Genomic DNA, 22,389 nt, shown 5'->3' on the forward strand with positions numbered 1-22,389 from the left:
AAACGCAATGTTTGTTTTTTTATTCCTGCACATAATATATTACAGCACATTTCCTTACAAATTTATGGATTTACTTATTATTAATTGTATCCATTGAGAGGAACCTTACAAATATAAACACAAGTGCCATCCAAAATATTGAAAGTACAATAAGCGCACTATACTTCTATATAAGCCGTGCGTGTGTATGTGTGTGTATGTAACAAATATATATACATGCTATATAACAAATCATTTTATTTGTAAGAGACGAAACAGTATTACATATATAATTTCAGATGATGTTACTTTTCAATGCAATGCGACATAGTTAACATTTCTTTTATATACCGTATTGACTAATAAGTGATCTGCTATAAAAATATATCTTGCTGTTTCTTATAAAAAAATTTACCATGACACTACAAATGGCATATGATGTTTAGAAATTTAACTTTTTATAAAACCTTCAAAAGATGAATTAGTTTTATAAACAAACATGTATATTGTGACAAGGGTAAGAGTTCGGGAAGTAATTCATATTTCTCTCGTGATTTACTTTCTTCGTACAAATTCATTCTTTGTACATTCACTTATTTGATCCAAATTATTGTTTATGATGCAGTTTGTATCAATACCTTCTATTCTTTATTTTAATATCTGTCCGTTCTCCACGTTACCAAGAATTCTTGGGAAGTGTGTTTAAAAATAGCTGAACAGACTGAATATTCCTCCATAAAAATATCGGATAAGAACATCGATAGGTCTATAGTTCAATAGCTGGTCCTGCTAAAGGCGGACACTAACAGTAACTAACTAAATCTCCTCTGACTCTCTTTATATTCTAACATATATAATTATAATCTAGAAGAAGGCAATGAATTATTTAAATGGCTGACTAAAATTAATCAACATTGATGAAATTGCATATAAATGTTGAATCCTTTCGTTCTTTCAGTTAACAAATAGGCCAAGTTATGAGAGATATAACAAATAACATTAATCTATAATGCTTTTATAATGATGTTTTAATGATAGTTAACATCCTAACGACTATATTAATGCCATTGATAGTAAAATAGCGCTTATTTAAAACCTGCTATTTTAAACTTTGGTTGGAAGAGAATTTGGTTGTGAGAAAATACTTCTTTTCTTTTTTCCTTTATCCTTATACACCTATTCTTTCTCATTTGTTCTTAAATACGGTGTCTTTCGAATAGAATCCATAGATACAGTTAATGTACAGATTAGTGTCTTTATTAATCGTATTAAATTTTAATAACTGTGTTATCACTTTACTGTTATATCGACATGCATTGCTATATGGCAATATAGAGCGCTAAGATCCACGTTCATTCTACATATGTAAAATACAAAAGTAGAAAATATATCGAGATGCTATTCCGTTTTAATAGAAAAATAACATAACGCAACACACGCGTACAATGATTCCTACAAGGATAGGTAATCCGGAGTGCTGAATTGCCATTTCGTTTAATCTATTCTTTTCAGAAAAATGAATAAATATTTATTCCTTCTTCACAACTCTCTCTCTCTCTCTCTCTCTCTCTCTCTCTCTCTCTCTCTCTCTCTCTCTACAGCAGAAACTATATTTTATTTCCCCTTACCGTTTCTCACAGGTGAGGGAAAATTAATGCACTGTCTCAATTGTTCGATTATTCAATTGTCGGATAATTACACAATGTATGTACGAATAATCAGAGGAAATTTCCAATACCTATATACACTCATACATGCGAGAAAAAAAACCCAAGAAATATCACACTTTAATCTACTACACACATTTCGCATATAAATAATAAATTCGTAATGCCTTCTTACGATCGATCGAACCTTATTATAAAACTGGCAAATGTAGCCCTTGCACTTCTCCGGACGGGGCGCTCGATTCTATCGAGGACATTATCACCACATACACACACACGAAATATGGGTTTGAAAGTTACATTACGAACCATGCAAATATAGAATACAGTGCATTGTTACGTTAGAATTGTCCATATATGTACACGTAAATTGTCTCTGGAGGAACATTGCGAAGAAGTGCAAGTCGTTATATTTGCGGGGAAAATACCTATATATTGTAAAATGCTAAATGATACCGGGAGAGGGGGGGGGGGGGGGAGGGACNGGTGTGTGTACACACACACACACGCACGCACGCACGCGCGCGCGCGCGTGTGTATATATGCGAAAACAATGTGCGAAAAAGAGCCAATCTTGCTTGATGAAAATGGTTTGATTTAAACGAACAATTATCACGCGATGTGTGCATAATGAAATTATGACTAGAATCGATGGGATCTAATTTATTCGACCTTCAGTCGTTTACTGAACTCTTCCTGCTGCTTTTCCCTCCATTCCTTTTTCGGCTTCATCCTCTTCAGCTGGCCGTCCCTGTCGTCGGATACAAGAGACGTGAGATACGAAGAAGAGAAAGATGAAAAAAAAATTAATTAACTCGTCAGAACAGAATTGTCCTAAATAGTCAACATCTACGTGTAGGAAATACGTCGGGATGTAGGGCCACGATCGAACGTACCACTGCAGATCGACAAGACCGCCCTGCCGCGCTATCACAGATTTCACTCGATTCGCAAAGTCGATGGCGCTCTCCCCTTCGTTCTTGTACATCGGTGGGAGGTACCAGACATCACAGACAATCGCCCAGCTCGACATCATCATATACAAATATTGCAACATCGAGTATCGGCTGCTGTTCCAAAAGGCGTCCCCGAATCTCGGATCGTACTGCACACAAGAAGAAATACGAGACTCGTGAAGAAACGGAAACCCGTGCCTGCCCGAAACGAAGATAGATCTTCTGGCAAGGAGGGAAAGAGAAATCACCTTTATGGCCACGGGATAGATGACGCTGTCCACCTCGAAACTACCCTTCTTGAATTGCATCACCGATGTGTTGTTGATACAGGTGCCCTCCGGAAATATGAGTATCGGTGGGTTCGTGAGATCCGACACGTGTTTCTTTAGCCTGCGTCAAACACAACGACGAATTAATTTGTATACCTAATATATTGTGACATAATATATAATGTATAAATATATATAACAGGATGATATAATCGTGGTTTAAATAACCGTACCTTTTCGCCACCGCTTCCCTGTCTTTAACCTCGGAACGTTCGAACCATATGTGCGGGGAGGCACGAGCAAGAGCTCTTTGTAATATCCCCAAGAAACCACCGTGCCTTTGACCTATCTGTAGCGAGGAACACAATTGAGACGAGCTGGCACGAATTTAAAAATTATGCGCAACTCGCAAAAATCGTGCATCTTCCGTTGAAGCACAGACACCGGGAGTCACGTCGGATGGAACAGATAAGTCTCTCGACGAAGGAAAAGACCACCAGAAATCTTGTTCTTTTTTTTATTCCGACAATCAAGATAAATTTCCCCTCAATATGGGTGACTTTCGTCGACCTGAAGTGTAACCAAGGAAATTATCTGTCATCATCGGAAAGTGCACGATTTCCGGAATACCTTACGCTACATGGAACAACATTGAAAGCAACGAAAATATAAGAACTAGCTCGAGTTAAAAAAAGCACGTTTCCATACTTAAAGAGTAACATCGTTCTGTGGATGTCTCCAAATATGTGATGTAGATAAAGCAAATTCGACGTACGCGTTGATGATGGAGGGAGGGAGGAAGGGAGGGAGAGAGAGAGAGAGAGAGAGAAAGGAAAAGAAAGAGAGAGAGAGAGAAGAAAAAAAAGAGCAGCTGTAAAAAATCTATATCCAACTGGCGTAATCTGGAACGTACCAAGGAGTAACAATTGTCACACATGAGTACGAGCACGTCAATGGGAGATGTGTGATTAGCTACACATATGCCCCTGACAGGTTGATTCTCCGGATTGTGGTAGGTGATAACTGAAGACAGAGCACTGGATAAGAAAGTAAAGCACACTATGGAGACTTTGTAGTTCAGCCACCGCTTGAAGCTACCCTCGGGAACGTAGCCCACTACCGCAGTGCACACTGTCAGCCACATCACCTGTAAACCACAAGCTTTGCACCTGAGAAACGTGGAGATTCCCTCTCTATCGTTGCTGAGTAGATACTACCTGTAAACCAAAGTTACAGGACACGTTACCTGTAACATTTACCAGTAATGCAACAACTTCTTGTAATACTAGCAACAGAGACATCTCTCTGACTTCCTCGGTTGTGAACTTCTTTCGGAGGTAAAACACCGGATTTCAAAGAGTTTAGATCGCGTTTTGCTTGTGTTACGCGATAGAGGACACGAGATATAGGAATACATTTTTCGACTATACGTATCTGTTCGTTAATGATTGTTAGGGAAAAAAAACGTAGCCAGTGTTTGCCAGTATGTAGATAAATTATCTAAACAATCATCCAGATGAATAAATATATCTTTATCTAGATGGAAGAAATACAAAATATATTCATCTTCATTTTAGATAAAAAAAGAACATGTTATCTTGTCTAAAAATTATCTGAAATGATTTTATAGTTCATATTCTGAACTCATTTTTCGATAAAATGAATTAAATACTATGGACCTATGAGTTAAATCCGTATCAGGGGATTGGAGATTAGATTTCAAATAATCAGCAAATTTCGGTTTTGTTTCTTTTGGCCTGTTTTTTAGTTGCACTGCAAAACTGGTGCAATAAGTTAGAGCGAGACAAAACACAGCGATTAGTGAGCAGTCAATGATTATTGGTCTTTTTTATTAGATCCTTAAATTTAGAGCGATTATGTTGACGAATTACTTAACCGTTGTGATTTGATGATCTACGTAATTTTTATTATAGATTTTTATAAAGTCTCTCATAAAAACGATATCATTTAAAAAATTATCTCGATAAGTAGCGCTACTTGCCTTATCTTTCATCTAGATAAATTAAAAGCAAATCATCTCCGTCTTTTCTAAGATAAATTTTTCGGGTTTTCATCTGCTCTTCATCTAGATAAATCTGAAATCATCTCAGACAAACACTGAACATAGCGTATACTGCCGCGTGTATCGCGCGGTTTGAGTGATGATAGCAAATTAAATGTAACGCTACGCTTCTGAAAATGCGTTAGAAAGTTGGTTTTTTTTTCAGTTTGCCACATGAACATCAAAACGACGATGAGAAGAAGGATCGTTAAGTTGGGACAGACGGACGAGAAATACATTTGTGATAAATTCGACACAAATTCGGACACAATCACAATGAAACGTTCAATTCTTTTTGGTCTGTAAGCTCTCCCAATTCGCGAGATGTATATATTACCAAGGAGAATGTCGTTTCTGTGGATAGGATGCAGACGTCGAGGGTGGATGTGTGATTCGCCACACACACCCCTCCGTTCTTTGGTTTATACTCCGGATTGTGGACTTGGATCAAGCCCGATATCGAACGGGACATTATCCTGAATGCGATAAGGTTGCCTTGGTTGTTCGCCCAACGTTTTACGCGGCCATTTGGTAGGAAGCCGATTAAAAATGTTACTATTACAAGATACAGTACCTAAGAAGCTTCGATATTAGTAGACGTACTCTGCTTCGAATTGTTTTCAAACGTTAAATATTATTACACGCGTTCCGTCGTAAATCTGAGAGAGAATGATATGTCTATGATATGAAAAAAGAGGCTCGAGAATTTCACAGAAAACTAATATTTACAATTTCGGTCTGAGATTAACCGAAAAGGAATCAGTTTTTACGTGTAGTTCATCATTGCACTGCTAGATAAATATGTAACAGGAATACGAAAAATCATTTGTCGCAACGATTTTTCTATATTTTAAGATTGTTCGCTGCACTTTATATTTCATCATTTCATCATTGTAACTATTTTATAATATGCCAGTTATAAGTTATAAGGTGCGGAATAGTATTACACTTACCCCGATAAAACAAATGGATACTCTCACGGGCAGAAGAAAGCAGTAACGCATGACAAATCCAAACATCCAAATGATGGTTAACTTCCATGAAATAAATTCGTAGTATCTGTTCGTTCGGGTCAACAGATTCCAGTTCTACGTAGAAAAACACACTCATAAATTGTTTGTTGTTGTATGCTTATTAATTTATTGAATATGCATTAATTACTGATTATTATCCAAATGATGAAATAAAGTCGAGGCTAATGCGGACAGTTTACGGAGTAAGAAAGAGGTTCTGGCGCTACTTTTTCGTCAATAAGTATTTTATTAATAAAATTGCTCAGAGGAACTAAAAGAATAATTTTGCAACAATATTAGTGAGGTAAGATTTAACTTTTTCTTCAACTTAATGGCAAATTTACGCAATACTTGACGAAAATACACTTTAAATATTAATTTTGTTATCTTGATAGTTTTTCTAAACTTCTGTCTTACATATAAATATATAAAATTGGGGGAAATTGTTGTATTATGACGTTTTATGTATGCTATAAATATATAAAATTGGGAGAATTTGTTGTATTATGACCTTACATATATGTTTGTACAAGTTTATAATTAAAGTTTATAATTAAATTTCATGGAAATGATACGGTAAATATTATTGAAATTTCTGTTACGTATATTGTTAATTTAACTTTTATATCATGTATATTATAAGTTTATCTCTTTTGGTTGAAAGCCAGAATCTCCCAGTGAAGAAATGAAAGGAAATAAAAAAATTAGAAGTGAAAGAAATGAGGCGATGGAAGAAATCCTAGCGAAAAAAATCGCACACTTTCACATTTTATCCGCTCGCGAGACTTTCATTAAAATTATGCACCAATACCACAGTTCTTACTTCGACTCATTTTATATTTGCTATTGCTACCTTAAGTTCTTCTGCTTCGAAGCGTGATGTCACTTCATCCTCTATAATCGCTTCGACACCGGCTCTGATGTAATCCAAGCAGCTGGCTGGCTCAAATCCGGTTTTGAACACTTCGAAGGAGTTCTTCTGATTAAGACTGTCCTAAGACAGTCGCAAATAAGAGAAGGCACGATTAGTTGGCTGAACGTAAAATTTTGGAAAGAGACATTTCGATCCGACATTTTCTGTTCTATAAATTTTTTACCTCTTTATTATTGAGTGCTGACACCTCGTGATTGTTCTCGAGCTTCGATTCGTCCATATGATTCTTGTGATTTTGCGCCTCTGGCTCGGGTACTAAAATTAGGTCCTTCGACCTAGCTATTACGGTATTGCCTAGAGACCCATTTTGCATTTTGGACGACGTTACCGTTGAATTTTTCGGGGGGATCGCCATCGATTCGCATTCCTCCTCCTTATAGTTCTTGTCCCAAGTACCGTTTCTCTTCCTCACATTCTCTATGTTTTGCCGACCGTACTGAAACACGAGCAAACGTGATCGTTCCGTAAAACATAAATTATTCCGTTACTTTCACACCTTTGATCGCCTCGGTTTTGACGGTGAACAGAGGAAATTACAATTTTTGTCTATAATCGCTATGGTCGCACAATAATAAAATCAACTGTTATTCTCGAAACTTCCATCGTTCAATTCTACATGATGTACTGGAAAATATGCACAGAAAAAAAGTATTTTTTTGGATTTAGTACATGTGTTTATTTGACTTGGGTTTGTTTATTATAAATATAACATAATTTAATATCAAATATCACTTTGAATGAAAATATTATTTCACTACAGTAAACCATGTTGTTTAGTAGGAAAAAAAAACAGTATTATTTAGAGGAAATAATATTTAGTTTTAAATTAAGAAAATTTTATTTTATTATATATTAATTATTGTCTCACTGAAATAAAGAGAAGTTCTTTAATATTTTTCTAACATGTGGTGTTATTTCTTTCAAATAATTTATCGCTGACAACCATTATAATGTTTGCATGAAAATACAACAGAAATATATTATTTGACGTTAAGATATTTATTGTTTGAGAAGCTCAATAAGTTCTGTTTGTTGAATCAAATATTTGTTTGTTTCGTTCCGAAAGAAATTTGATTAAATCCAAAGTAATCTTTTCCTCTGTGTACATATCGTTATCTTACAAGTGAATAAATCTATACTATTTTGAGAGAGAGAGAGAGAGAGAGAGAGAGATTGATCGAGATTTCACTTTTGTACGCTTTTAGGAACAAGTTTTCCGTTGACACACAACACGCGAGCGGATGTGTGCGATTTTACTATCGCAGAATCTGCAATCGTAATTTGCGAGGAGGAATAGAGCCGCTGCATGACACGTTGCACAACACAAAAATGCCGGTGATATGAAAACAGACGCACGCGACGCTACACACGCATACACACTCGAAATCGGCACTCAGCCTTCATGTATGTATGGGAGAGAAAGAGAGAGGGGGGAGGAGCGTGTTACAAAAACAATCTCTTGACATTTTGTAACTATCCCATAGCCGAATTGACTTCGACCTCCGGCCAGTGATCAGCGCGTGCTAATCTCACGATGACTAAATCGTGATTTGTCCAGGGGCAAATTCCAGAAAGGTTCTGAAGAGAACAAGGTACGCGTGAGCAGCGCGTGCCAAAGTGATAAGCGCCGGCGGTTTTGCGCGCGATTAACGAGCCACCTGATAATCAAGATATTCAGTGAGTTTGCCGCGATCATTAATCAACATGCTATTTTTAATGCGATGTAACAAATATTCGAACACCTCGACCGTAAATTCGTCGATGATTAATTCTAAAGTTGAATTGAGTCTTTGTACGGTACATGCTGTTGCTCGTTTGAACATACATATAGAGTGAGCCACGTGACCGATTTAATTTATTCTGCTCGTACTGGACCGCTTGGAAAATTTTGTTGTCCAGTATAACATGGTTCAAGGTAAGATAATCTTAAAGCTCACCTTGAACCGTGTTATAGTAGACAAAAAATGTTCAAGCGGTCCACTAACAGCAGAATAAACTGATCACGTTGCGTTGATTCACCCTGTACGTCATAATGTCAACCAGAGATCTGCATATGACAGTGTCCGTAAAATTAATTCGCGTGAGAACGGATTGGTCTGTGGAATAATGCCGCGGACGATGAAGGAAATGTATTAAGTCCTGAAGTTCCCCAAGTTACGAATTGTTTGCCGTCTAATTCTCTTTGTCGATTCGCAACTCTCGGAATCAGGAGCGTAAAATCAACACATTTTCAGCAGAAGTTTTTTCGATTGCGTCCGTGCATCATTTAGAATTTTTTATAATTGCTTTAAGTCTAGCGGTCAATTTTTTATTCAAATGTTATAAGATTCATTTTTTTTACGTTGTTTTTATGTTAATATTATCCTTTGCATTTACATGTATATAAAATTATGTAAAATTAATTGAACACGAGAGAGCTAACAACAAGTTTGAACCTCGCTTTGAATTTCGCTTTTCGAAAAGAGCCATGTGTTACAAAATCTAATTTAATAAAGTTATATTTTCAAATACAAATTTTGAATTTTCCTTCTTATTTAAAATACGCAATTACTTAGTTGTCAACCCAATAATACGAGTGCATTTGAATGCGTCAGTTCGTCTTCGATGCAGATGCATTGAGTCACTTGGCTGCTTCAACGTTCGCTGAACTAACTCGTTCAGTGAATTGCATACACGAATTCGCCTGTGCTGCTCAAAGGAATTCTGACGATTACTTCAGCTTTTGCAAATTAAAATAATATAAATTCTGACGATTACTTCAGCTTTTGCAAATTAAAATAATATAAATTATTATACAATAGCGACTATTATATAATATATAATACTGATGATTATATAAAATACCGAAGCAAAACTTTCAGTTTGAACAGCCTTTTACGTTTTCTCCTTCAACTCTTTCACGTTAATATCAAAATAGTATGTTTTTATTTTGTTCAATGTACGCTTCTCCGATTTGTAATCGCTCTTTTTTTTTTGCCTCAGTTTATCTCACGGCTATTGACGGAGATAACGTCGTATGCTAATAGACGACCGTGAATTAAAAATGCAATCATCGATTTCCTCGACATTTTTAGAACGTGACCTATGAACCGAAATAATTTTGCATATTGAAATTAATGAACGTTTCGTCGCAACGACATTTCTCTAGACAAATCGCTATGACGCCACATTTATTAGCATGACACAGGCTTTATAGTCATGTACAGCATTTCACGTGTTTTCATGAAATAAACGCTGTTACCACGTTGATAATTGTTAAGTGGACAAAGTAAAAGATAAGTGTTTATCTGAATTATTTCATTGGTACCAGAAAACCGACCAACACTTGAACTCGACATTAGTCGGAAGGAAGAATTTTCTAAGAAATAAGTTGACTGTATATTATTGTAATTTTTTAATTGTAATTTTATATCCAACATTTTAAGATCATAGAATTTTTAAGAACAAAAATCGCGGACTCACACTGGTTCCCTGAAATTATCGATTTAAGTTTGTTCGTTGATTATAAGTATCACTTTTTGCAAGTTTAAACTTACTGGATAAGTTAAAACGATCAAATCTAAAATTTGTTTATTTTTGTAAATTTTTCTAACGTTGTACGCACTTAATTCTATTTATGATCACTCCCACCCAAATAGTCTCTATTCGCATTTTTAATGAACTTTTGATGAACTTGAATGTGAATTGCGTGCACCAATATTAACAAATAAACAAATTTCCAAAGATAGTCAGTGTCAGATGCAAAGGAAAAAGGAAAGACAAGAAGCACGCTATTTGCTGAAACTGGCGCAATTTGTGGGCAATTGGTCTAGATTATCGTATCAACAAGCTGATATCTCCGAAGTGGTGTGATGTTTCACTTTTGTCACTAAAAGAACCGACATTACATTCGTCGACAGCTTAAAATACATGTGGTTACAAGTAACACGCGACTGATAATTTGCTTTACGCTCGGCGCTAATCATGCGAACCGTCCTTATGTCATTGAAAGTTACACTCGTACGATTCAGTTAACTACAATATCGTCTGTCACGTCGAAGAGTGCAGCGGCCATTTGTGTATAGACTATGATTCCCAAATCCATTCAGTGAAATATATGGTTGAAGTGGATGTCAAATTAAAGATCTCAATAAACCGAAAACAAATATATTAGGCTAGAAGTTGAACCGGTTTCCAGGCATTCTACGATACAGTTATATTAAGAGAGATTTACAGGATAAATAAAGCTGAACGGTATTTTACGGTAAATAAAGGGAATGTAAAATTTTATAATCGAGCGAACGTTCTAAGTTTCATTGACCGTTGCATTTTGCATTCTTTCGACAGACATCGTCCTTTGAGAATATCTTTTCATCGGGCCGTGCAATGTTATTTTTGTTTCCTTCAAAGTGCGTACGAGTATACTTTTTTCCGCATCCTCGTCTCTTTTTGCGCTGTATGATGGTAGCGAATTATTAATCACATTTCGATGACGTTCGCGAGTACTTTTTATATATACGGTACTTTATCACACACACACACACAAATCTATATATATATATTTAACCGTTATAAGTCAATCACGTAATGTGGCGATTTTGCAAAAGAAGTAACACAAGTTTAGCAGATAATTGCATGTTAATCGATACTTCGCACGCTGCAACGAAGCGAGAAAATTATTATGATTCGAGATCGCGCGCATCTGTTGACACATGACGTCGACGTGCGTGAGAGAGCCGCGCATCTCATATTTCCGCAATTTTTATTAAAAATACATCCCGTATTTCGTCGCAGTGCTATTCTGGTAAGTAGAATTTACGCGCGGTAAAATTCTAGCAAAGTCTTTTCGATAAAACTTAAACCGAGAAAGTCGATAAATGCCAAATATATCGCAAGAGTTACACAAATGTTTACGATGATACGACGAATGTTATATCATGCGTGGCATTACGCAGCATTCGTTGGTTCGAGTCGCGTGATGTGCCTTGAACTTTCACACCGCCACCACCGCGGAAAGGTATCTGGCCTACGTCCATTGCCCTCGAATCCCGTCTGCTCTGTATCGGCGATCGCGAGCCAGGCTTCCCGTTGTCGATTGGACGACGAAAGGATCCGCGAGCAATTTCTCTTCGGAGAGAAAACCCACGCGCGAACACATATATATATATATATTTATTTATTTATATCGCCGCACCATTACAAGATTATTAATCGTCGGTTACCAATGAAATGAAATTATCGATTTCTTAACGTGCATCTTTAATAATATTCCTCGAAGAAAATATGTGCCAAGGTTTTCTCGCGAATTAGTGTAACCTTTGCCCGTTACAAATAGCGACTTCTACTATAAAACGCGACCTTTCGAACACCATTTGCATAATAATAAGTAACATATGTTTGTTAAAAACTTCGTTACGAAAGATTCATGCGTTACCTTACAAACTTGATTGCAAACAACATTATGCTACAGGTTGAAGAGACAAAACGAGATCGAGATCCTTCGCGTCATGAAGAATATGATATTGGTTGCTCTCGTTCTCGAAATGTCGATTGTTTAATTCCGACTCACTTAGCGACAAATATGGACTGTTTTAACAATCAAAAATGTCCGAACAATCGATCGCCAGCAGGCACCTGGTTAATCACAAACGTCCTCTCTTCTTTCTATCAAACGAACTTCGAACCGACTGTTATCGTCGTTGTAAGCGTATTTACCAGATACATGCTGTAGCCTTATCTATTGTTCATATGTTCGTAAAAGATTCCGCCGAAGATTTCACGATACATGGCGTAGTCTTGCGCACAATCATGGGCATTCGAGTAGTTCTTAGCCGTATTGTGCAATTATATTTTTCACGATTTGCAAATAGATAGGGAATGTTACCTTCGTTGCGATTATATTTATTCCGATCGGAGAAAAAAAGGAAAGTCGTCATGCGTTATTAAACTTTTGCACTCGAAGGCTCCGGAGCCATTTAAAATTTGTCTTCAAACTTTTCAAACTCAAATGCAAATAGAAAGAGCGGAATATCCTATACACAATAGTTTTTACGATTTGTCTTTGTCCTTATGTTATGAACTGAAAGTTATTTGCATTGTCTCCATAGCGGAGCCCTCGAGTTTAAAGACAAATTTTAAATGGCTCCGCTCCGGAGCCCTCGAGTGCAAAAGGTTAAACTAAATTTGCGAGTCGAATAAAGTTACGCTGAAATTCTAAAAAAAATACATAAATAAATCGTAAATTACGAAATAATCGTAGGAATTCGGGTTACAGTTTTTTTACGTAAACCGCAATTCTGTACTAGCATCTGTACTGCTACATGTCTATATACTGAGATTTTTCCAAATTGAATCAATTTGATTACATCAGGCATTTGTATGCAAATGAATTCCATCATTGACATGCTCCAAAAAAGCCGATGTTTCGATTAATAAGTATGATTATTAGACATTTTAACGAATACGTATCTTTATTTTAAATAAAAAATTTTGTGGAACGAAACATAACTTTCTTATAAAGAAACTATTTGTTTCATCTTACATATTTATTGTAACCAAATAATATGTTATTTGGTTAAAAGATATTATTTCAAATAATAGCATTCTTTCAGTTAAATAATAGAGTTTTCTCGAACGAGACAATACAATTTTTACTCAAATAAATAATATTTTATATATATTGTTTCTATGAAACAAATTTATGTTGTTGTCTATGAAATAAATTTTAGTCAAATAAATGGAAATATTAAATCTAATAAAATCTTTTTCTCTGTGTAGTTACGGTGACTGATTATGAAGGGTTCACTAGATGCTGTAAAATACTTCCACACATACAGTCTGTACTTTCGTACAGACTAATAAGAATCGATCTATAGACCAATAAGATCATCTAAGGATCTAAGGATCTATTTCTAAATGTTCTAACAAGTTTGTAGCATCAAGTGGATCTTAACCCAATGAACTGTCATTTGAGAATTGCGAGTTAAAGAAAGGAAAACTTGCAAGGTTAAACAATATCTCACGATTCGAGAGTGCTGGATGCTGCGGGAGATCGGAACAACGAATCGCTGAATATATTCGCGTATCTCGAGACGACGCTTTGTGATGCGAGCGAATTGAATCGTATATCGATCAATGATAGAAAACACGTGAATCGTAAAAGTCCACGCTAATCTAGATTGCTCAATCTACGCGGTCTACATGTAGACAGCCTGTATAAGTCAAAACAGAGTGCTCAGATCTGCACGTAGATTCTACGGGCCGAAATAGTTCTGCCCCTATCCTCGGAAACGTTATACAATGTGCTTCGCTGGTGAATAATATAACTCGAAAAACGTCCGCATTTCATGCAACATTCATGAAGGTCCAGCTGAAACACCCGTTCGGATCCATCTTAATTCAGTACAACAAGCATCTCGCGCGTCATATGTGTGCAATAAGAATCGATTCTGAATATTATAACGTGTCAGCTCTCACAATTGGACGCATAAAACAATTGAAAAAATATCTCAGCGGTTTGTGTGATTTTTGATCGTTACGGGGATACACCGGTGTCTACATTTGGATTAATCATGTTGAAGATAAGAAAAAGATGTAAATCATTATTAAAAACGGGCAAAACATTAAGGAGAGAAAAAATAAATTAATGAGAAGTTGGTCTTATTAGCTAACAGTTATTCAAATTCATACTAATGTATCTTCGGTTTAAAATAAAAAAACAAAAAAAGTGTCAAATGATGAAATCTTAAAATCTCACGAAACGTTCCACACAGCTTCCAGTATACATAGGAAATATCTAAAATCTACTACATTTCTTTTCGTACATTCTCTGACTTCTCAATTTGTGCTTAATGAAAATATACAGACAGTTGTGCCAATTATAATTGATTGTATCGAGTTTCGCGCAAAATAAGTTTCGGAAAAGCAAGACAAACTGCAGAACCGAGCACCGTCTAATTTCTCTTCTTTTTATTTAAGCTTTGAGTTAAGTAAAATGTAAAGGAATTCCACTTGGCTGTATTCCACTTATCTCGCTTATCTTACAATCTCGTTGAAATATGGTTTTACAATTAATCATTACGCATTGTTTATACAGGAATAAACGCGTGCACACACTCGATTTGGAAATCGTATATCGATGTTTTCCTCGAACAGAAGTGCGCAACATGATAACGAAGACCTTTACATGATGGAAGAAGGTCAAGAATAAACAACATTAAATGTTGCTACAGATTGTCACAATATACGATAAAAGACATTCTTGTAACGCAGAGGAGATTCGTACTGATTAATCCGGATTAATATTGTCCGCGGCGGATCGCCGCTGGCCTACTTTCATTCTTAACTATATCTTCATCAAATATCTGATAAAAAGAATGATAAGATCTAATTTGTGAATCTCGAGCATAAGGAGGTGGAAAGAGCATTCCATAATTTGTTTCCCGCAATTTGAATAAGTAGTATCGATATGACTTCCGATGCAGAACGATATTCACTTTTAATTGGCGTGCACCGATAGTTGGAGATCACTTCACAATACATCCGCCGCGATCTCTGCTTTTTATAACATTTAATTAATATTTATCGGGCATTCGATAAAAACGAAGGACAAAAGTGTATTTCACACTGGATTTCATACGATCGCTGCATATTAACCCTTTCGCGGCGAACAGCGCCTTTAGGCGCTCAGCTATAGATGCTCATTCTCAGCGAACAGCGCCGTTCGGCGCTCAGGCAAATTTACCCGCGGTGAACGAACAGCGCCAGATGGCGCCCATCCGGAGCCGCTCTCTTCGTACGAAGGCGCTGTTCGTTTGTTATCAACAACTGCCATTAATGTCCATTAAGTTGTTTTTGACGTGCTAGCAGCATACGCTTCTTGTGCAAAGGTTTTTTTTACATAGTCAAATATTATATACACACTGCGTTCGGAACGACTCGCGTATTTGGTCCGCGCGGTCGATCTGGCATCGGCTGCTTAGAGCGCAACTCTTTCCAGAGCACTCCGCCGCGAAAGGGTTAATCAGGCTAAATTTTAAGTTTTATTTTTTTTTAAAACACTCATATTTGAGACTGAAATGTCATCTGCACAAGACGTAATTATGCAATATAATATTAGACGTCATGTTTCTTTTGCGTCTATGATTCTATGTTTAAAAATCTAATTGGGGATTCGGATTTTAAAATGCTCCAATAGCATAATTTTAATATTGTTTCTAATATTTTTCTAAGAAATATAATAAAAATCTATCTGGAATTTATAAAATTATAACGAGCACAATGTTTGTTTTTAATCGCGATTAAAAGAAGAAAGAATATCAATCAAATTATTTTTTCTTTCGCTGTCGGGACATTACCACGTGCGTTTGTATGCGATACCGCACTTAAATTCAATTAAGATTCAAGGCTTGACAAGAAGTTTCTATTGTAACGGTGAATTCGAAATGCGAATACGTCATGACGGGCATTTCGTATAGTCGCTCCATAGTTACTCCTGTCCAGAAACAGTTTTATTAGCGAAGTGCGTGTTAAATTCTAAGGAGTGAAAATTTCCAGCTATTTTAAACACACACACACACACAACCATTTCTATCAGTCGAGAAAAATCGAAGAGACGGTCGCGATCCATCTAAATCAAACCTCACTCTGTAAGTTCGTTGGATTTTACAATTCTGTTTCCTGTATTTACGCACTTATATTTTGCATTATTGCATAACAATATGTAATTCGGAGTAACCTTATCTGTGTGACGGATGTCTTCGTATCTCTCTTCAATTTTGGCTCGAATGAGAACAATTGTAGACTCGCTCTCGCAAATCCTACACATTACACCTACGTGAATAGTTTTCTGTTCGACGAGATGATTTTGATTGGACGAGAGAAACTGCAGGAAAATACGGGGGGAAACTTTCGAGACCCTATATATTATCTGGAAATATCAAGCGATCCCTCATAGAGATCGTTTTACGTTTTTGCGGCGACAGCCGCACGCTACGTATTCATTGCAACGTGCTCGCACGCGCGGGTATTGCGTTGACGGCGGTTTTTAGCACACTTCGCAAGCCTCACCGAGGCCGGTGGACAATTTAATTGACGAAGAGTCTACACGGACGCAAATACTGAGCGGTAACATCACGCTTTTTTCGTTTCCGACGTCACGAGATGCGCGCGAAAGAGGCCGGCTCGAAGTTCAAAGCGCTGAAAGATATCAAAAGTCTCACGTGTCACGTCAGGCAAAGTTTATTCTTTGCTCTCGTACACATCGAACATCGATCTCACACGTCACGCAGCTCGGTCAGCTCAATTCTTTTCCTCGGGCATGTCTCCCCGGTATATGATTACGGATCAATCGAGTTAACGATCTTTACACAGGGAACGAAGCAATCAAATTATTGAATTAAAGTGGATTAAAGCGGGACAATCATTACAATTGTTCGAGTTATAGCGCCGCATATCTTCTCATAGCGCTGAAAACACTTCGATCGGGCCTTGCGGAGAGTATAAGCTGGTGAGTCAATGAATTTCTCGACCATGAGAACACGAGCACGGCTTGTGAGACATGTGCTGAGCGTTCTCACCTTGTTGCCGATGCCATCGTTCGTTAGCTTCTCGCGCGCGCGCGCGCACGTATGTGTGTACGCATTTTCCGCATGTTGTCGCTCAAATATTTATATTTGAACTAGGAATCTCTTAATTGCGCCAGCAGAAGTACAACTTGCGCGGCTTGATCCAGTATTCAGCCAGCCGCAATTCTGCGGGCAAAATTGGGTCGTGCGATAAATTAGAGTCGGGAATATTCACGTTTCGCTCACACCGGTCCTGTTTCTTTCTCTCGATTTTAATTCTTCGTTGAATGTTGTACAGGATATCCGGTAATTCATGGAGCACCAATTGTGTAGAATGGGCTAAACCGAGCCATTTTGCAAACAATCACGTAAAATTTCGAGTTATTAATTACTGAAAATGACCATAGAGGCCATTTCTTCCTTTTCTTTCCTTAATTAATAACTCAAAAATTCAACTCAAATTTCTTTAATTAACCCCTTGACATATAAATAAAACGGAATTTGATGCGTCCGAAAAATACTATTTAATTTTGCTCAATGAACAGTTATGCCCAAGCTTAGAAACAGAACTTTTTATTTTGAAATTTGCATCGCTATATAACATTTAATCAGGTTGATATATAATGTTAATAGACAATAATTAAGTAACATTATAAAATAATAATTTAGTAGTTCTTTAAAGTATGAAATATTTCAAAACATTTTGAAACATGTAGAGGAACTAGACATTTTTTACACTTCCAATCGTCACTTTCATACAATACATTCAACTCAGACATGTTACAAGGATTATTTCTAATTTTTACTAAATTCAAATATATAGTATGGCATTCGCCGTGCGAGATCACTGCTATACTGAATACTGCTTTCAATGTACTTCTTTCTGACTTACTGGTTTCCCGATGCGATTTTGTTATTGGTACTGTTGAGAAGGGGGGAAGCATCTTGAACATTCTAAACAAAACAGAATCGACGCACAAGTGAAACAATTGAATAATCTAATAATACACTGCACGGCGCCCGCCGGAGACAGTTCTTGACGTCTCGGAGACGTCAAAGTCTACAATGGCACATGAAATGAATGACGTCTCCCCGACGTCATTGTATGTCAAGGGGTTAATAAATATTATATGTAAAATGGTATAGAATTTTTCTGTTCAGAGTGGCCTAATCTACGGATATAAGACAGTTGTTGTACCTAACGACAGACATCAGTATATTGAACCTCGAACCTTGAACCTCGAACCTTGAACGCTAAGTACAACGATTGTCATATACTCGTAGATCGAGCCACTTTGAACATCAACGTCCTGTATCATTATGCAAACAACGCGCAAATTTTTTATTTGTTACTTAAAAAAGTCTCTCTATATGACCACTTTCAATTATTAAAAACCCGAAATTTCGCGTAATTGTTTGCAAAATGGTGGAGGAGGATTCGGCTCATTTTAACCCATCCCACCTGCATACACAAGGTGCTCCATGAATTACTGGACTCTCTGTATATCGAAATATTGGAAAAAATAATAATATTGGGAATACAATTATCTATCATTGATTGCGCGCAGATTGTGTTTTCACCCGCGTGTTTTTCTTTTCCAGACTTGTCGACAGAACATAAGGATATTCGCTATTCCGCTGTGTATTAAGTTGTGATTTAATGATCAGGCGCAATCACATCGATTTTACTTGCCAAACCTAGGCGGGCACTAAGTATAACCGTGATAAGAAATGGACGTTATTATATAATAATATAAATATTATTATATAATAATAATAAAAATTAGAAAATTCACAGCTCTGAAATGAATCATTATTCTTTCGAATGATCATCCACGTATTTTACGTGCATAGAAATACAGTACACTTCAAGTACGTTATAATAATAAATAGCAACCTCCGTTAATGCCATGCCATTCCCTGGGCATAGCAGCCTTGAGAATTCTCAACTAGGCGCATTATATCTGAATATTTATGCATCATGACTCTATTGTTTTGGAGAAACGTTGCCGACTCATCGAATTATCAACAGCCGTGATGTACAAGTGACGATCCTGGCTGGAAATTTTGATATCACTGTCTCTGGATAATTAACGAGATCTGCTGCTACAATTCGAGGATCGGAATTATATTCGGACGACAACTGGCGCTATAATTTTGCCAGTATTCCCCTCGCGCCACTCCTGGCAATTGGTTTGAAAGTTGTTTAATATTAGAGAGTTATTTCTGCGATTTGCACAGTTATATCGGTAGGAATTTCAGCGGCTCCTTTCTCGCTTTCAACGGTTATATTCTTCAAAGTCACGCCGGATATAACACGTACGTTTTCGTTATGGTTAAGTGACCGTTTGCATTCGCTTGGGGTTGTTAATGTATGATAATAAAATTCGCGATTGCCTCTGCGTCGCGTTTATTTGATTTCCGTGCGATTCCGACGTGCTGCTCTCATCGGACTGTAGCATACAAGTCTCGCTCGTGCGTGGCTTACGAACGTTTAACACGGGAAATTCACGATGCGATGTAATCGGACTGATAATTACTCTCGTGCCTTATGGACGCTCGCTAATCACCGCTGCTACTTGTTGATTGTCAATCAACTTCACCCGTGTGTGGTTACTTCATTAATATTTTAATACATTTATATCATTTCGCGTGTCATGCTTATTATAACAAACTTATAAGTTTCGAGTCGAAATCTTTCGAAAGATATTTTCGTCTCGAATCACCAAATTGTACCGAATTGTGTAACTTGAATTATTCAGCATCGCTTGTGAATTGGAATAAAATGAAAATTACGGGACAAATGTTAACAGTGACGTCTTATGTAGGGAGAGAAAATTATTCGTCTATCGTACGTAGACGTGAAATTAAGATAATAATTAACGATAATTAAGAAATTGAAACACTTATTAATCTGACGATCGGCAACGTATCGGAAATTGAATTCGACGAGAGGATTTACTTACGTCTCAAGCGATCCAGAACACACGAATTTATTTATTTATTTATGCATCATGTCTCACATTAAATTTGAATATTGGGTCGAAATTCGTGTTTCACTCAGCCTCCGAGTACCCTACGACCAAGAGAAAGCGCGCAAAAGATAAAACATCTTTCACGCGGAGAAAGTACTTGGTGATCGGTTTTAAATTGAAGACGCCGATTTTTTGTTGGTATAATTGGCCCATTCGTTCGAATGCCGCACGATTAACATGGAAAAACGTGATTGTGTGTATGTGTGTGGAATCATTTGAAAATAGAAGCCGATTGTGTGTATGTGTGTGGAATTATTTGAAAATAGAAGCCGATTGTGTGTCTTAAACTGCAATGAGAACTACGAAAGCATTTACTGGATGTTGACCGATGAAATTATAATCTATAATTATCTGGAAAATATTCTAATAAAGTCGCTCACTTTTGTCATTCTCACTACATAACTTGAGATGCACGATCGACCGCCGAGACTCGACGAACACTAACATCCGTGAGCTTACATTAATCGCGCCACGTTAATTGAAACTGTACGGATAGACCAAGTAAGATTCTACGATCGTGGTCGTACATAAATATATCGCAATACGCGAGGAACATCCTCTCGGCACTTAAAATTACAGTTACGCGCTGCGTGCATCCGCGGTCACGGCTCTGTCCGCTTTTAACGCGCCGGTCAATCACCGTCTGCGTCTGATCGCAAATCGATCATCCGAGACGAGCCCGAGGAGAAATTCCCTTCCGTGATCCATTCGCTTTACAAAAATACATCCAGCTGACGTAACATTAATAAAACAAAGAAAAAAGAAAAAAAACGCAACCTCTCTGCGTTTCTCGATCGAAGGTTCGTCACGACGACGCCTCGGCGAAGCGAGTAACGCGAACAGGTACGAAGTACAGGAGCTTAATCGCTCGCTAATTAATACCGAGCTAATCAACGGTGATTTCGTTCTGCTTTTGTCGCTAAAACCTCGCGAGATTTCGCAACGGTGCGTGGACTCGCCGGACCGACCGGAAATTTCACGCTCAGTTCTTCGCGCAAGTTCGCGCGCGTCCGGCAACTCTTTCTTCTCGCGTCGATATCGCGCGTGTCCTCCTCCCTTCCCGTCAGAACACGCACCACTTGTGCCGCAATTTTACGCAATTTTTATGTCGAGCCAAGTAGAAACCCAAATACTTGACGTTTTCTGGTAAGCAGATGCGCGCTGCTGTCCCCGACGACGTTCAAATATTTACCTATATTGTACTGTACATAAGCATGCTGCATATTCAGGCTCTACCTGGTCTTTTCACCCGTCACGTTTCCCTGGCCGCGGGGGAAGTTCCGTCGCGAAATTCTCGCGGCCCAGAAATCACGTACTCTCCCGACTCGAACACGAGACGCGATCGCGCAGGTAACGCCATCGCCGTGAAGGACTGCTCGATTCTCGCGTCTTCTCGTATCACACACGCGTGCTTCTACCTACCTACCTACGGCGCAGGAAACGGCTCTTCCGGCGAAAGAGAGTAGGCATGATCGGACGACGATCGAGAGAAAGAGAGAGACGCGTCGACAAAGAGCGTAGGCGAGGAATACGCGACGATTCATCGGTGACGATCAGTCGTCAGTATGTCGAGGGAGCACGCACGGCCCTACGATGCGCCGCCAGTTGACAATGAGATCCCAAGAGATCGAGAAACGAAGTGAGGAAGAAATTCGCTGCAAGTTGGCATGCCGATTTCGACTTGCCTCAACGACTCACCTCGAATAGCGCCAGCAGCAACTTGATGTACAGCCGGCGTACGCCAAGCGACTTGCCGATCGACGCGAGGAATATGATCCCTAGCACTAACATGAGGAATGGCATCAGGAACAGGGAAAACGCGAACGACACCACCAGCCATAGCCACGCCATCTTGTCGACTGCCGAGCGCACCGAACCTCGCCGGCCTCCTTCCCACCCTTCCCAGTGGACGAAGCGCTGCGAGAAACGA

General features: G+C 37.9%; 1 protein-coding gene across 2 annotated transcripts; it reads right to left on the reverse strand.

The window, feature by feature from the left end:
- Positions 1–2,133: 2,133 nt before the first annotated feature.
- LOC106752294 (glycerol-3-phosphate acyltransferase 3) lies at positions 2,134–22,334 on the reverse strand. Of its 2 annotated transcripts, none has more exons than XM_014633888.1 (9): positions 22,158–22,334; positions 7,044–7,316; positions 6,800–6,940; positions 5,887–6,021; positions 3,785–4,018; positions 3,105–3,220; positions 2,851–2,992; positions 2,543–2,751; positions 2,134–2,397 (listed from the first exon to the last, which is right to left on the reverse strand). In XM_014633888.1, the coding sequence occupies exons 1-9, from the start codon at positions 22,308–22,310 to the stop codon at positions 2,310–2,312; spliced, it is 1,491 nt and encodes a 496-aa protein (XP_014489374.1). In that variant the 5' UTR covers positions 22,311–22,334; the 3' UTR covers positions 2,134–2,309. The 2 variants fall into 2 exon arrangements, with proteins under 2 accessions (XP_014489374.1, XP_014489373.1); XM_014633887.1 differs by lacking the exon at positions 3,785–4,018 and adding an exon at positions 5,271–5,507 and having other exon boundaries at positions 22,158–22,333.
- Positions 22,335–22,389: the final 55 nt, after the last annotated feature.

Source organism: Dinoponera quadriceps, unplaced genomic scaffold (assembly GCF_001313825.1).
Source record: "Dinoponera quadriceps isolate SergipeBrazil2010 unplaced genomic scaffold, ASM131382v1 scaffold248, whole genome shotgun sequence".
Taxonomy (NCBI): Eukaryota; Metazoa; Arthropoda; class Insecta; order Hymenoptera; family Formicidae; genus Dinoponera; species Dinoponera quadriceps.

Coding starts and splice junctions, on each gene's coding strand:
- LOC106752294 (XM_014633887.1), bottom strand. CDS start 22,310: ATGGCGTGGCTATGGCTGGTGGTGTCGTTCGCGTTTTCCCTGTTCCTG. Junction 6,022..6,799: donor TCGAAGCAGAAGAACTTAAG/GTAGCAATAGCA, acceptor TTTTCTACGTAG/AACTGGAATCTGTTGACCCG. Junction 2,993..3,104: donor AGGGAAGCGGTGGCGAAAAG/GTACGGTTATTT, acceptor TGTTTGACGCAG/GCTAAAGAAACACGTGTCGG.